The 17026-nt window shown below is 31.7% G+C and overlaps 3 protein-coding genes across 3 annotated transcripts; all 3 read right to left on the bottom strand.

Moving 5' to 3' along the window:
* Positions 1 to 221: 221 nt before the first annotated feature.
* LOC130447566 (zinc finger protein 260-like) lies at positions 222 to 3277 on the bottom strand. The gene is made up of 2 exons (XM_056784439.1): positions 2833 to 3277; positions 222 to 2365 (listed from the first exon to the last, which is right to left on the bottom strand). Exons 1-2 carry the CDS (start codon positions 3137 to 3139, stop codon positions 552 to 554), a joined length of 2121 nt encoding a protein of 706 aa, XP_056640417.1. The 5' UTR covers positions 3140 to 3277; the 3' UTR covers positions 222 to 551.
* A 1229-nt stretch (positions 3278 to 4506) lies between these two features.
* On the bottom strand, positions 4507 to 13740 carry LOC130447828 (zinc finger protein 91-like). Its single transcript, XM_056784861.1, has 6 exons — positions 13118 to 13740; positions 11165 to 12569; positions 9933 to 10069; positions 9402 to 9692; positions 6202 to 6507; positions 4507 to 5904 (listed from the first exon to the last, which is right to left on the bottom strand). The coding sequence occupies exons 1-6, from the start codon at positions 13407 to 13409 to the stop codon at positions 4787 to 4789; spliced, it is 3549 nt and encodes a 1182-aa protein (XP_056640839.1). The 5' UTR covers positions 13410 to 13740; the 3' UTR covers positions 4507 to 4786.
* Positions 6789 to 9990, bottom strand: LOC130447565 (zinc finger protein OZF-like). The gene is made up of 2 exons (XM_056784438.1): positions 9402 to 9990; positions 6789 to 8736 (listed from the first exon to the last, which is right to left on the bottom strand). The coding sequence occupies exons 1-2, from the start codon at positions 9685 to 9687 to the stop codon at positions 7397 to 7399; spliced, it is 1626 nt and encodes a 541-aa protein (XP_056640416.1). The 5' UTR covers positions 9688 to 9990; the 3' UTR covers positions 6789 to 7396.
* Positions 13741 to 17026: the final 3286 nt, after the last annotated feature.

The following is a 17026-nucleotide window of genomic DNA, read 5'->3' as shown; positions in this document are numbered from 1 at the left end:
ATTTTCATGCACGTATGCATTTGCGCACATTAACACCATCAATGGCTTGCTAGTCCAGTAAAATTTTGATTGAAAAAGATTATTTCCAAAAAAATTTATATGTGGATGCCACTATCACTTCCAAATGATATAAAATGAAAAATTAAGCTTTTTTCGACAACTAATCCATGGATAAAAGTAATTTTTTATTGATTTTTTTTTATTTTAAAATCAAACACAAATTTTCAATAGGGAAACTTTTTTATTTATTAGCTGAACATTTCATTAACTGCAACAGAAGTTCGAGGTTTGTATGATATTGACACTCCAGATGCTCCACTAAGCAGTCAATGAACCATTTGATCATGAACATCAATGTTCTTAAAATATCGAATAATCCTCATTTAACAGTAATAGACGCATTTTCACATTATAGTCAATTCTATCCTTTTTCAAGTATAAGTGTTTCTGTTGTTGGTAACTTATTAAATTACATTCATCATTGAGTTTGTCGCAGTGTTTCTGCTCCAGGTGCTAATTTTTTACTTTGGTTTGAATGCAAAGGGGTGTATTTAAATAAATTCAACATTTAATGCTTTTTCACCTGTGTGAATACGTAAATGTGTTTTCAAATTAGTTTTCTGTGAAAAACTTTTCAAACATATTTCACATTTGAATGGCTTTTCTCCTGTATGAGTACGCAAATGTGTACTCAAATTAGTTTTCTGTGAAAAGGTTTTTGAACAAATGTCACATTTGAAAGGCTTTTCTCCTAAGTGGCTGCGCAAATGTATATTGAAACGAAATTTTAGTGAGAAAGTTTTCATACAAATGCTACATTTAAACGGCTTTTCTCCTGTATGAAGCAGCAAATGTCTTTTCATACTGCATTTCTGTGAAAAGCTTTTCGAACAAATGTCACATTTGTATGGCTTTTCTCCTGTATGAAGCAGCAAATGTTTTTCCAAACTGCATTTCTGTGAAAAGTTTTTTGAACAAATGTCACATTTGAATGGTGTTTCACCTGTGTGATTATGCATATGTGAATTTAAACTAATTTTATATGAAAAAGTTTTTGAACAAATCTCACATTTAAATTTCTTTTCCCCTGTATGTATGCGCGAATGAATTTTCATCTTAAATTTGTGTGAAAAAGCTTTTAAACAAATGTCACATTTGAATGGTTTTTCTCCTGTATGACTACGTAAATGATCAATCATATGACTGTTCTGTGAAAAAGCTTTTGAGCAAATTTCGCACTTGAATGGTTTTTCTCCTGTATGACTACGCAGATGTGTCTTCAAATCAATTTTCCGTGAAAAAGTTTTTAAACAAATTTCACACTTGAATGGTTTTACTTCTGAGTGATTTAGCAAATGTGTATTCAAATTACCTTTCAGTGAAAATGTTTTTAAACAAATTTCGCACTTGAATGGCTTTTCGCCAGTGTGCCTAAGCAAATGTGATTTCAAATTACTTTTTTGCAAAAAAGTTTTTAAACAAATCTCACATTTAAATTTCTTTTCTCCTGTATGTATGCGCGAATGTATTTTTACCTTATACTGGTGTGAAAAAACTTTTAAACAAATTTCGCACTTGAATGGATTTTCTCCTGTATGAAGCAGCAAATGTCTTTTCATACTCCATTTCTGTGAAAAGCTTTTCGAACAAATGTCACATTTGTATGGCTTTTCTCCTGTATGAAGCAGCAAATGTTTTATCATACTGCATTTCTGCGAAAAGTTTTTCGAACAAATGTCACATTTGAATGGTGTTTCACCTGTGTGATTATGCATATGTGAATTTAAACTAATTTTATATGAAAAAGTTTTTGAACAAATCTCACATTTGAATTTCTTTTCCCCTGTATGTATGCGCGAATGAATTTTCATCTTATATTTGTGTGAAAAAGCTTTTAAACAAATGTCACATTTGAATTGTTTTTCTCCTGTATGATTCTGCAAATGTGTACTCAAATTACTTTTCTGTGAAAAAGTTTTTGAACAAATGCCACATTTGAAAGCCTTTTTTCCATCGCGAGCAGACAAATATCTATTTATATAACTTCTTTCCAATTTCTGGATTTCTTCTAATGTTAACTTGAAATTATCAACAAATCCAATACCTTCTTCTTTTTTCCCACCATCTTCATTTATTTCAATTTCATTTTTCACATTCTTGTCAAAATTTCTGTAAAGGGCAGATTCTATTGTTGGCCTTTTCTGACAACAGTTATTTTTCTGATAAAATTTCAATTTCATACAATGTCTTGTATAAAAGTGCCAAACGAATTCAATTTGTTTTGTGTACAAATTTCCACACAACTCACAGATTATAATCCCACCAATGGTATTTAGATTTAGACGTTTTCCATTTTTTAACAACACTGTAAAGAAAATTAAAACTAGTTTTTATAAATTCACATTTTGTCAGTATTTTTCTCTTCTTAGATAGCTACACTCAACAGAAGTACAAAATCCTTTATTGCAAAGCAGCTGTTGAAATGTGAAATAGATCACAACTAATTCTGTGACAAATATAGGTTTACACCTTCTCTAAAGAACATAAAATAAGAGAAGAATATGAGCAGTCGTTTCAGTGAATTCTCACTAAAACAAAAAAATAAAACATATATATATTTATCTCGAATGATACACAGATCATCAGCCACAAATATAACTTTGTTTCATTATTGGTAACTGCAGATTGCTATCGATTTCTAGAATCGAAAAGAAAGTGACTATTTGAAATGACCCCTCCTAAATGGTTTAAATAATAAACAAAATAAAAGTATTCAAAAACATTGACATTAAAATGTTACATGTAAATATCACATCAATCAGTGTAACTCACCTTGTGATTCAATTCGTTTTCCAGTTTGTATTCTAAAATACTCCAATTTTTTTGGGAAATTGGGTTTATCAACCATATTAATATAGTTTTCCTCTATTTTTGCGGCGACCATAGATTCTTCAACTAATTGATCTGTGTTTAGTTCGTCACTTATTTCTTGTTTAACAGGATGCATACTAATCGTATCAATATTTTGTAGAGCTGAACTTAAGTTGTAATCACTCAATTCTTGTTTAATATTCGTATTCCAATTAAAATCATCATGAATTTCGATTTCGTCCTTAATAACTAATTGCTCCATATCCATTTTATCTAGATTATATCAAATTAAAAATCGAATAAAAGTTCTTTCAACTATAATTGTAATATTAAAAGTGAACGTGAATTACACATACGTATGTATGTAAAACCATTACTTGGATAAACATTCTTCTTCTATTTCTATAAAATGGTCTGATGTCTGGTTAAAAGTCACCATTTGAAAACCATTGATCTAATTTTATCTTCTCAACTCACAATCTAATAAAGTATTCAGAAAATTCGAATTTTTACTATTAATATATTTTTTATTTTAATTCTATTTCATGTTTGGTCTTAAGGTATGTACAGATCGAGCATTCGTGCGCGTAAAATTGCTCAAGTGAATTCAATGACAAATTTTCATACACGTATGCATTTGCGCACACTAACGCTATCAATGGCTTGTTAGTCCAGTCAAATATGAGTAAAGTAGTATATATTTACATAGCTTTATTTTCTCTGATTTTTTAGTAACAGGAAATAAGTAAAAGTTTATGAGCACTATTTACCAATAATAACTTGAAAACTTTGTCAGTCAACGATAGTGAATGAACGAGAAAGAAACCCTAGAAGTCATGCTACAATTGGCGAACTCCAGAGCACTACACCTGGAATTGTATGTGTTGATTCTCAGATACTTATTGAAGCAACTCTATTCATCATTGTCTATGTTCTCTGTCCTGTGCGCGAGAAAAACAAACTAACAATACGTGACAGCTAGGAGGGTGAACGAGATGAACGAAGCAAGCAACGAAGAACGTCAGACGTCAGAAGTTATGGCCAGAGCAATTTTTAGACAAATGATAGTCTTTGAACATTTTCTTATATAGAAGTTAATAAATATAAAAACTATCCACGTTATTCATTATTTTAACAGTATGAAATAGAAGACGAAGATCTCTGACAATTAAAACCATCCCAAAATAATAATATCCACTAGATCATTCTAATGATATACAATCTGGTCAACTGAATAACTGTTTTATTTCTGTTTAGTGTTTATTTACATATTACACTTTCCAACTTAAAGACATTTCGGAATTGGATGGGAGTGAATAACATAGAATATAGTAGATTTTTTGTGTTGTGAAATTTAAATGAACCGCGAATATAGATTAGTTCTGCCACGTACCATCGAGGGCACTGACATCGAAAATCCGCCATGTTGTTTCCACTGAATAACAAATAATTATGTTCCTTGTAGCGCGCTTCGATTTTTTGTATTTGTATTGTTGTAGGTAAGCCAAAACTAAAGAAATTTTGGGCATTATCAGGAAAAAATTCTGTAAATTAAGCAAAATGTGATTTTTCCCATACAAAATTTTTCCTCTCACAAATTTTTTTTTTCATCTTTCGACGAGATTTCAAATCCTATTTTTGACATGATTTTTTCAAATGAAACTTTTTATGCTTTTATATCTGGAGGCGCGGATTCGAATCCGAATATTGAAAATATTTACTGATTACTAATAGTAAAAAATTCGCTATACCTCTCAAGCTGAGAATACAAAAACCATTTTACTTGTTTATCAAGATAAATCCTTTTAGTGAAATTTTTATATAACATATGCAAGAGTTATTTTTCTGTGTGAATGCAAAATTGTTTATTCAAACTACTTTTCTGTGAAAAAGATTTTGAACAAATTTTGCATCCTTATCGCTTCTCTCCTGTATGACTACGCATATGTGTAATTAAACTAGGTTTCCATGCATAAGATTCCGAGCAAATTTCACACTTGAATGGTTTTTCACCTGTGTGAATACGCATATGTACTTTCAAATGAATCTTAAGTGAAAACGCTTTCAAACAAATGTCACATTTGTATGGCTTTTCTCCTGTGTGGCTACGCAAATGTGTAATATAGCTAGTTTTCCATGAATAAGATACCAAACAAATGTCACATTTGAAAGGTTTTTCTCCAGTGTGACCACGCAAATGTACATTTAAATTACTCTTGTGTGAGAAAGATTTTGAACAAATGTCACATTTATATGGCTTCTCCCCTTTGTGACTACGCATATGTACATTTAAGCTACTCTTCTGTGAAAACATTTTGAAACAAGTCTCACATTTGAATGGCTTTTCTCCTGTGTGACCTCGTAAATGTGTGTTGAAATGAATTTTTTGGGAAAAAGTTTTCAAACAAATATCACATTTGAAAGGCTTTTTTTCTGTGTTACTGAGCAAATGTGTTTTTAAACTACTTTTCTGTGAGAAAGTTTTCAAGCAAACGTTACATTCAAAAGGCCTTTCTCTTGTATCAATTCGAAAATGTCTATTCAAATGAAACTTTTGTGGAAAAGTCTTTAAACAAATGACACATTTGTGTGGGTTATCAGTGTGTCTAAGCAAATGTCTTTTCATATTACATTTCTGTGAGAAAGTTTTGGAACAGATGTCACACTTAAATAGCTTTTTTCCTGGTTGAACCAACCAATGTCTATTTGAATTCCTTCTCTTCAATTTTTCACATTTTTCTATATCTAACTCAATATCTTGCAACTCCGTTTTTAAATTATGTTCAACTATTTCAATTTCATTCTTCACATTTTCATAAAATTTTCTGTGACTGGTAAGATCAATAAATTGTCTTTTTCTACAACTTTCTTTTTTTCGGCTAAATTTCATTTTATGTTGTAATTTCTTTTGTTTCATAAAATGATTTGTAGAAAAGTGCCTGAGCATTTCTATTTGTTTTGTATAAAAATTCCCACAAAATTCACAGATCTTAATAGTATTTGATTTCGATATTTTTCCATTTTTTACCAATCCTGAAAGTGAAATTGGAGCTATTCTTTCAGAAATATTGATAATAATATAATACTAGGAATGACATTAGCTGATTTGTACAAAAGTCTTGTTCCCAGAGCAAAATGGGACCAAAAGTAGTATGTTAAGTACTAATACTAAAAACAAAACAAAAATTGAAGCTTTTTGTAACAGTCGCTGTTTTATACATTATTTCTTAGGCTAGTACGTAATACTTCAAATTTATAAGTTAATCATTATTTTTACATAAACATAAGAATGACATGAAATATGTTTTCCAGAACCAACATTCTGCTCACCTTTTGATTTAATTCTCTTTCCAAGATATTTGACTTTGTTTGGAATAATGGGTATCTTAACTTCAAGAAAACTGTGCTCTGATTTAGTTGCAACCATTGATACTCCTAACGTTTTAATTGTGTTAATGTCATCATTTATTTCTTGTTTAATAGGATGCATACTACTGGTGTGTACATCTTTAAAATCTTCCTTGTGCGTTTCGTCAGTAAATTCTTGTTTAATATCTATATTCCAAACAAAATCATTTTGAATATTAATTTCTTCCTTGACAATTTTCGGTACCATATCCATTATTTTATGTTTATATTAAATTAATAAATCTTTTCAACAATAAAAACCAAATTATGCGTAAGCTATAAATTCTTCTTCTATTTCTATGTCATAATGTCAAAGTCATCGGTGTGTAACTCATAGATTGGTCTCGTACCTTAATATTAACAGTTTTAGTTATTGTATGTTACATAGATAAATGCAAAGTTAACATTATAATATTTAAAGCTTATGCCTTTGGATTTTATTTGAATAATGTAGGATTCTAATTTGATTCATGTTGTCTAGGGTATAATTTAGAATGAAACAGCCGGTATGTTACATGAAAAGTTTATTTCAAAACAAATTTTTAAAACTAAGTAACTAAATAAAATAATGGTTTATAAACACATCTAAATTTCAGATTTAAGTAATGCGACGTCACGTATTTTCTCGCGCGCTCTTTTTATATTATCCTTCTTAAAATGGATTCGTCGCATTGTAGTCAGCTGGCAGAAACGTTACCCTAGTTACTTAGTTTAACTTTCTTCATCTATTTCTGTAACTCTGGTTTTACAGACTCCTAAAGCTTCTTCATTTATTTCTGTAACTCTGTTTGGTTTTTCCAATTACTATTAATACTCAAGTACCTTCTTTATTTATTTTTGTAATTCTCTCTTTGTTTTTTTTTAATTATCTTCTTTTTTTACGATGTCTGGTCTCCGTTTACATTGAGAGTACACTCTCGTAATTTCTTCTTTCTTATTTATAAATTGAAATTTGAGACCAAACATCAATCTATAGGTTATATGTCATTGTTATTTCAAAATAATTTTGTATGGACACATTTTTTATTAACACCAAGGCTTTTGGTAAAAATTTCATGTCACATTTACATGAGTTCTTTTTCCTGTGTGGATACAAAAATGTTTATTCAAACTACCTTTATGTGAAAACATCACATTTGAATGGTTTTTCTTCTATATGACTACGCATATGTGTAATTAGACTAGGTTTCCATGCATAAGATTCCGAGCAAATTTCACACTTGTATGGTTTTTTTCCTGTGTGAATGCGTAAATGTACATTTAAACTACACTTCTGTGAGAAAGTTTTCAAACAAATATCACATTTGAAAGGTTTATTTCCAGTGTGGCTGGGCAAATGCCTATCCAAAATATACTTTCGTAAGAAAGTTTTTAAGCAAATCTCACATTTGTATGGTTTTTTCCCTGTGTGACCACGTAAATGGACATTTAAACTACTCTTCTGCGAAAAAGTTTTTAAACAAATATCACATTTGAATGGTTTTTTTCCAGTGTGGCTAGGCAAATGCTTATCTAAAGTATCCTTTCGTAAGAAAGTTTTCAAGCAAATGTCACATTTGAATGGTTTGTTACCTGTGTGACCACGTAAATGGACATTTAAACTACTCTTCTGTGAGAAAGTTTTCAAGCAAATATCACATTTGAATGGCGTTTCTCCAGTGTGACCACGTAAATGTACATTTAAATTGCTCTTTTGTGCAAATGTTTTAGGGCAAATGTCACATTTGTATGGTTTTTCTCCAGTGTGACCACGTAAATGTACATTTAAATTACTCTTCTGCGAGAAAGTTTTCAAGCAAATGTCACATTTAAATGGTGTTTCTCCAGTGTGACCACGTAAATGTACGTTTAAATTGCTCTTCTGTGAAAAGGTTTTCAAGCAAATGTCACATTTGAATGGCTTCTCTCCTGTATGAATACAAGAATGCTTGTTCAAATTAGTTTGATGTGGAAAGGTTTTCAGGCAAATTTTACATGTGAATGGTTTACTACTAGCGTGACTGAGCATGTGTGTATTCAAATTAGTTTTTAAAGAATAAGATTTCCAGCAAATGTCACACTTAAATGGTTTTTCTCCTGATTGAACTAAAAAAAGTCGATTTAACTTTCTCCTCTTCAATTTTTTACTTTTTTCTGTATCTAACTCTAAATTACCAATGAATCTCATATCTTGCAGCTCTGTTTCCAAATTATGTTCGACTATTTCGATTTCATTCTTCACATTTTCATCAAATTTTTTATGACTAACCAAATCAACTAATTGCCTTTTTTTAAAACTTTCATTTTTCTGGTGAAATTCCATTTTAGGTTGTAATTTCTTTTGTTTCATAAAATGATTTGTAGAAATGTGCCTAAGCATTTCTATCTGTTTTGTGTATAAATTCCCACAAAATCCACAGATCTTTATTCCGGGAATAGTATTTTGATTTAACGAGTATTTTCCATTTTTTAGCAATCCTGTAAGGAAATTTTGAGCCATTCTTTGAGAAAATTCTATAAATATATATATTTTGGAAATGAGGGATAGCAAAATACTTTTGAGAATACATAGTTCAAATCTAAATAACAAAATCTGTAATTATAGGTATTATTTGTCTATTTTTCAAAAATTGATATTTTCATGAAACCTTCTATATAAAAAGTAGTGTTTGGAATTATTTGAGCTGATTCGTCTAAAACTATTGTTCCCATAGCAAAAGGAGCCAAAGGTAGTAATTCTAACTACAGGATGAAAGAAAAAGTGCAAGAATGAAGTTAGTTCAATACATTAAATTTTATGACTTTAAAATTTTATATATAACATAAATTTGCTCAAAGTTCACTAGATAATGTTAATATTATATTAATAGGATGAAATTTACAATTACACCAAAAAAATAATTTGTCAAACATGTTATGTAAAGTAATTGAATAGCCTATAAAAATCAGTTTAGGCTCGAATAATTTTGAAAATTAAACAAAAATTGAAGTTTCTTGTATCTATCGCTTTTTTATATATTATTTTTTATGCTAGTAGGTAACACTTGAAATTTATAAGTTACTCATTATTTTCCTTTTTTCAAATATTAGCACGAGAATAATAACATGAATTATGTTACGCCAAGAATCAAGATTGTACTCACCTTTTGATTCAATTCTCTTTCCAGAATATTTGATTTTGTTTTGAAATATGGGTAACTTAGCCTCAAGAAAACCGTCCTCTGATTTAGTTGAAACCATCGATTCTCCTAACGTTTGAATTATGTTGAGGTCATTATTTATTTCTTGTTTAATGGGGTGCACTCTACTGGTGTTTACATCTTGAAAATCTTCCCCTTGCGTTTCGTCAGTAAATTCACGTTTAACATCCATATTCCAAACAAAATCATTTTGAATATTATTTTCTTCCTTAACATTTTTCTGTACCATATCCACTATTTTATGTTAATATCAAATTAATAAATATTTTCAACAATAAAAACCAAATTATGCGTAAGCTATAAATTCTTCTTCTATTTCTATGTCATAATGTCAAAGTCATCGGAGTATAACTCATAGATTGGTCTCGTACATTAATATTATCAGTTGATAGTTACTGTATGATACATAGATGAATAAAAATGTTATTTAAACAATGTACGGTTTTAATTTGATGTTCCTTTGACTCAGCCGACCGTGAAACATCACAGTCGGCTGAGTGGTTACTGCTGAAGACTCCACAGATCGTGAGCTGGACGGTAGCTGAGTTAACGACGTGTGCAGGAGAAGAAATCCTGAATGCGCAGAATGAAGGACTTCACACTGGAAAGGCCTAAATCAGAAAGACAAAAGTAATGGTCAGCTCTTAAGAGTAGACATAGACAAACAATCCTACTTGACCTTCTAGGCCAATGGTTACACCGTGAATTATAGGTTTGGGAAAATACCAGATCACGGCCTAAAGAAAAAGAAGAACAAAATAGGCCAAAATAGACCTAACCTTCGATGTCCCAATGGAAAAAGAATGCACTAGCAACGAGACTGCTGCGGAAGAACACTAAGCAAAAAAGGGTTACATCGTTAAATCAAAAATTTAAATATGTATCAATTAGAGAATGTATTTTTATTATAACAAAATTCGTATTTACATATGTTTAAATTGGACATAAATATCGAAATCGACTTCAAAAGAAAAAACTTTTTACTGGCGAGGCTTGCTTTAATCATAGGGGTAGAACAAATATGCTTAACTATCATAAGAAAATGACAAAGTTTCATGAAAGAATAGAAGAGTATAAAAAGTTTTAGGATATTAAATTATCCATCGTATGGAAATATTTTTTTTTAAATCAACTGACAGGTAAAAAATTTTTAAGGTTATGTCATCTCCAATTAACCCCCAGAATTATTCGATCGTTCTCTACTTACTATTACTTGATACCCTTTATAGTCTTATACAGTGTACTAAATTTGGTAGTTTCAAGTTAAAGGGTAATAGAAAAAATAAGTTTGTTCGAAATTTTAGGCCCTACTTTCAGATCCCTTAACTCATCAGGGATGCATCTTAGTATAGAGGTAAATAACTTTATTTTGGGATACACTCCTCATTTTCTTATATGTGACACCCTATGTAAGACAAAATATAAAAATTGTATGAAGCTACCCCACCTTAACTTACAATTTTAAAATTATTTTCTAAAACGAAAACTTGTTGTTTGAAAACCACCATGATGAGTTAATTCATTTCATCGGAACATTGTCGTTAGAAAAATCTAGATTTTATTCACATTTGAATACTTTTACTCATGAATAGACGACTGTGCAGAATTTTCAGTGAAAAAATGACTCTGTAAAAATTATTTGAATACTATTTTATATAAACACATTTTTCATTAACATCAAGCCTTTAGTAAAGGTTTTATGTTACATATTATGCATGAGTTCTTTTCCTGTGTGAATAAAAAAATGTTTATTTGAACTACTTTTCTGTGAAAAAGTTTTCATACAAATATCACATTTGAATGGTTTTTCTCCTGTATGACTACGCATATGTGTAATTAGACTAGGTTTCCATGCATAAGATTCCGAGCAAATTTCACAATTGAATGGTTTTTCACCTGTGTGAATTCGTGAATGTACATTTAAACTATTCTTCTGCAAAAAAGTTTTCAAGCAAATGTCACATTTGAATGGTTTTTCTCCAGTGTGACTACGTAAATGTACATTTAAATTACTCTTTTGTGAGAAAGATTTTAAACAAATGTCACATTTGAATGGTTTTTCTCCCATGTGGCTAGGCAAATGTATATCTAAAATATCCTTTCGAACGAATGTTTTCAGGCAAATGTGACATTTGAATGGTTTTTTTCCTGCGTGACCACGCAAATGTACATTTAAACTACTCTTCTGAGAGAACGTTTTCGAGCAAATGTCACATTCAAATGGTTTTTTTCCTGTGTGACTACGTAAATGTACATTTAAACTACTCTTTTGCAAAAAAGTTTTTAAGCAGATGTCACATTTGAACGGTTTTTCTCCAGTGTGACTACGTGAATGTACATTAAAATTACTCTTATATGAGAAAGTTTTAAAACAAATGTCACATTTGAAAGGTTTTCTTTCCGTGTGACTGAGCAGATTTGTTCTGGAAGTACTTTTCTGCGAAAAACAATTGTTACATTCAAATGGCTTTTTTTTCGTGTGAATTTGAAAATTTTTACTCAAATGAAATGGAAAAATCTTTAAACAAATGTGACATTTGTGTGAATTTTCTGCAATGTGAATAAGCAAATGTCTTTTCATACTACATTTATGTGAAAAAGTTTTTGAACAAACCTCACATTTAAATGGCTTCTCTCTTGTATAAATACAAGTATGTTTGTTTAAATCAGTTTTATGTGGAAACGTTTTCAGGCAAATTTTACATTTTAAAGATATAATAGTAGCGTGACTGGGCATGTGAGTATTTAAACTAGTTAAATTTCTTCCCTTCAAGTTTTCACCTGTTTCTATATCTAATTCTAAATTACCAACAAATCTCATATCTTGCAGCTCTGTTTCCAAATTATGTTCAACTATTTCAATTTCATTCTTCACATTTTCATCAAATTTTCTGTGACTAACCAATTCAATTAATTGTCTTTTTTTAAACCTTTCATTTTTCTGGTGAAATTCCATTTTATGTTGTAATTTCTTTTGTTTCATAAAATGGTTTTTAGAAATGTGCCTAAGCATTTCTGTCTGCTTTGTGTATAAATTCCCACAAAATCCACAGATCTTTATTCCGGGAATAGTATTTTGATTTAACGAGTATTTTCCATTTTTTAGCAATCCTGTAAGGAAATTTTGAGCCATTCTTTGAAAAAAATTCTATAAATATATATATTTTGGAAATAAGGGATAACAAAATACTTTTAAGCATACATAGTTCAAATCTAAATAACAAAATCTGTAATTATAGGTAATATTTGACTATTTTCTTCATGAAACCTCCTATATAAAAAGTAGTGCTTGGAATTCCCATAGCAAAATGGAGCCAAAGACAGTAATTTTAACTACAGGATGAAACAAGTTCGTTCAAAACATCAAATTTTATGCCTTTGAAACTTTATATATAACATAAAATTAAATAAATTTCTTCAAAGTTCACAAGAAAATGTTAATCTTATACCAATAGCATGGAATTTACAATTTTACGAAAATTAGTTGAGGTTTTAATAATATTATTTATATTAATCATAACTTAATGCTAAAAATGAAATAAATATTTGAGCGTTTTATGCTCCAAATCTAAAATTTACTCATATTTTGATTTTTAAAAAAGTTAGTATATGAAAAAATGACATAAAGTATGTTAAGCCAGATCGAATATTTTACTCACCTTTTGATTTAATTCGCTTACCAAAATATTTGATTTTGTTTTTAATATTGGGTATCTTAACTTCAAGGAAACTTTTCTCTGATTTAGTTTCTCTGATCGATTCTTTCAATATATGAATTATTGTAAGGTCATCATTTATTTCTTGTTTAATAGGACGCATACTACTAGTATCTACATTTTGAAAATCTGTTTTAGGCGTTTCGTCAATCAATTCTCGTTTAACGTCCATATTCCAAACAAAATCATTTTGAATATCAATATCTTCCTTGAAAATTTTTTGTACCACATCCATTATAATAAATATTAGGTATCTTGTTTACATTAAATTAATAATGAATCTTTCGAACGTAATAACTCTTCTTCTGTTTCTTTATGATACTCTAGAAGCGCGGTCTTACGTACATGTAAAAGGCACCTTTGTGTAATGCGTAGATTGGCCTCGTACTTCAGGCCCACTCAGTAATACACTAACTAGGTATTCTAATATAGTTGATCTACGGCAAAGTGGCGGCCGTGGGGTAAACAACTAATTTTCTCGTATGTACCTATTATTTTTTCTTGGCGATAGTTTTCTTGTATTGTTTTATTGTTTTATGGTGTTAAGAGGACTATTTCAGTGAAAGTAATACAGCTGAAACCGAGTATTTTAGCAGTTTTTTTTAAATTAGTCTGCAGGTAAGATTTCAAGCAATTTACAAAATTTAGGACACTTGTACTCTTTTTGTGCTTATTCTATGGGAGTTTTTTTGACGTTAATTTCCACCCTGCGTTTTATCAAACATCAGTAGGTTGCAAAATGATAACCCAGTGGCAGTTGAAAGGTACTAGGACAAACTTAAGCTTCAGGTGGAGTTTCATTCCACTCATTTTCCAATATATTTGCGACCAAGCCACTTTCCGGGAGAAAACTCCGCACTTATTTACTTATTTTCGTAGCAATTCTTTAATTTCGCATTAAATCTGTAAATAATGTTTAAAATCGATCAAATAAGTTTACATACCACAAAAGCTAATGGCAAAAGCAAAGGCAAATTGAAAGGTAGCTGATTTTGACAAGTCGTTAGATTGTTCAATATATTATACGTTGGGAAAATTATTAACCAAAAAAAAAAACAAAAGGACGAAAACTTCAGTACAACACCACAGAAAAAACAGACAAAAGCGATACTAAACATAACTTCCAAAATTATGGGGGTAGAGAGGAGTATCTGTTATGGGGTTAGAGAGAAGAAGGAGTATGTCTTATGGGGGTAGAGAGAAGATGGAGTATGTCTTATGGGGGTAGAGAGAAGAAGGAGTATGTCTTATGGGGGTAGAGAGGAGTATGTCTTATGGGGGTAGAGAGAAGATGGAGTATGTCTTATGGGGGTAGAGAGAAGAAGGAGTATGTCTTATGGGGGTAGAGAGAAGAAGGAGTATGTCTTATGGGGGTAGAGAGAAGGAGTATGTCTTATGGGGGTAGAGAGAAGAAGGAGTATGTCTTATGGGGGTAGAGAGAAGATGGAGTATCTGTTATGGGGGTAGAGAGAAGAAGGAGTATGTCTTATGGGGGTAGAGAGAAGATGGAGTATCTGTTATGGGGGTAGAGAGAAGAAGGAGTATGTCTTATGGGGGTAGAGAGAAGATGGAGTATGTCTTATGGGGGTAGAGAGAAGAAGGAGTATGTGTTATGGGGGTAGAGAGAAGAAGGAGTATGTCTTATGGGGGTAGAGAGAAGAAGGAGTATGTGTTATGGGGGTAGAGAGAAGAAGGAGTATGTGTTATGGGGGTAGAGAGAAGAAGGAGTATGTCTTATGGGAGAAAAAGTATATAGCTACTAGGATGGTCCCAGAAGTACCTGGACTGATCTAATCTAGAGATGGCGGTAGCTGCTTGAAAAATATCACTGTAATAGAATGTACACAGTCTATTCAGCATATGTTATGGGGTTAGAGAGAAGAAGGAGTATGTCTTATGGGGGTAGAGAGAAGATGGAGTATGTCTTATGGGGGTAGAGAGAAGAAGGAGTATGTCTTATGGGGGTAGAGAGAAGAAGGAGTATGTCTTATGGGGGTAGAGAGGAGTATGTCTTATGGGGGTAGAGAGAAGATGGAGTATGTCTTATGGGGGTAGAGAGAAGAAGGAGTATGTCTTATGGGGGTAGAGAGAAGAAGGAGTATGTCTTATGGGGGTAGAGAGAAGGAGTATGTCTTATGGGGGTAGAGAGAAGAAGGAGTATCTGTTATGGGGGTAGAGAGGAGTATGTCTTATGGGGGTAGAGAGAAGATGGAGTATCTGTTATGGGGGTAGAGAGAAGAAGGAGTATGTCTTATGGGGGTAGAGAGAAGATGGAGTATCTGTTATGGGGGTAGAGAGAAGGAGTATGTCTTATGGGGGTAGAGAGAAGAAGGAGTATGTCTTATGGGGGTAGAGAGAAGATGGAGTATGTCTTATGGGGGTAGAGAGAAGAAGGAGTATGTCTTATGGGGGTAGAGAGAAGATGGAGTATCTGTTATGGGGGTAGAGAGAAGAAGGAGTATGTCTTATGGGGGTAGAGAGAAGATGGAGTATCTGTTATGGGGGTAGAGAGAAGAAGGAGTATGTCTTATGGGGGTAGAGAGAAGATGGAGTATCTGTTATGGGGGTAGAGAGAAGAAGGAGTATGTCTTATGGGGGTAGAGAGAAGATGGAGTATCTGTTATGGGGGTAGAGAGAAGAAGGAGTATGTCTTATGGGGGTAGAGAGAAGATGGAGTATGTCTTATGGGGGTAGAGAGAAGAAGGAGTATGTGTTATGGGGGTAGAGAGAAGAAGGAGTATGTCTTATGGGGGTAGAGAGAAGATGGAGTATCTGTTATGGGGGTAGAGAGAAGGAGTATGTCTTATGGGGGTAGAGAGAAGAAGGAGTATGTCTTATGGGAGAAAAAGTATATAGCTACTAGGATGGTCCCAGAAGTACCTGGACTGATCTAATCTAGAGATGGCGGTAGCTGCTTGAAAAATATCACTGTAATAGAATGTACACAGTCTATTCAGCATATGTTTTGGCTGTAGCCCAACCAATATAAAAGCTGAACTAGATTATACTCTTGGCGAGACTGCTCCTTCGCTATAAACACTGAACTATTGAGTAGCAAAGTTTAGACGAGACTGGACGACCTGCAAAGACCGGCAGTGGTCGACCAAATGAAGTGACGACTCCAGAAATGTTGCAGAAAATCCACAAAGTGGTACTGGATCACCGTCGACTGAAAAGACATTTTTTTTTTCAAATTACTTAACTTATTTTTGTCATAACTCGCTTAATTTTCATGCTAGACGATTTTATAGAAGCTCATTTTAAAGGTGTGAAAAAGTACTTTAAAAATGTTCATCACAATTTTTTATGAAAAATTGATCGTTTTTCCGTTATTTGAGCTCAAATCTCTGCATAAATTTAGGAAAAAAAAAATGGATTTCAGTGACTCATAAGTTGCTGAATATTATTTAAAAAATTTAATTTAAACCGACTAATTTCTTCGTTTTTCTATAAGCTTCAATTTTGATAAGAATAATTTTTTCCAGAAAATGCGTAATTTTCCAGTTTTTCGTGAAAAAATGTTGAAAAACTTGTTTTTTTTTTCATAACGCAGAAATTATCGAGTTAAATAAAAAACTTCATTCCACATATTCTTCATAAGATTCAATTCTCTATCGATTTCCGGTGGTATTTCGAAATTTTAAATCAAATCAGGTTGTTATTTGCAGTGCCGGATTAAGATTTATAAGGCCCGGGGCTAAAATAATGACGGGGCCCACTTTTGTATGAAAAAATTCACAAAATAATGTCAATACGTTAGATTTGTGGTATCAAAACATCAAAAAATGATGGGGCCCGGGACTATAGCCCCCCAAGCCCCTAGCTTAATCCGGCCCTGGTTATTTGCATCAA

This window comes from Diorhabda sublineata, chromosome 8 (assembly GCF_026230105.1).
Source record: "Diorhabda sublineata isolate icDioSubl1.1 chromosome 8, icDioSubl1.1, whole genome shotgun sequence".
Lineage (NCBI taxonomy): Eukaryota > Metazoa > Arthropoda > Insecta > Coleoptera > Chrysomelidae > Diorhabda > Diorhabda sublineata.
Note: the sequence above shows the minus strand (reverse complement) of the source record. Positions and strands in the feature narration are given on the sequence as shown.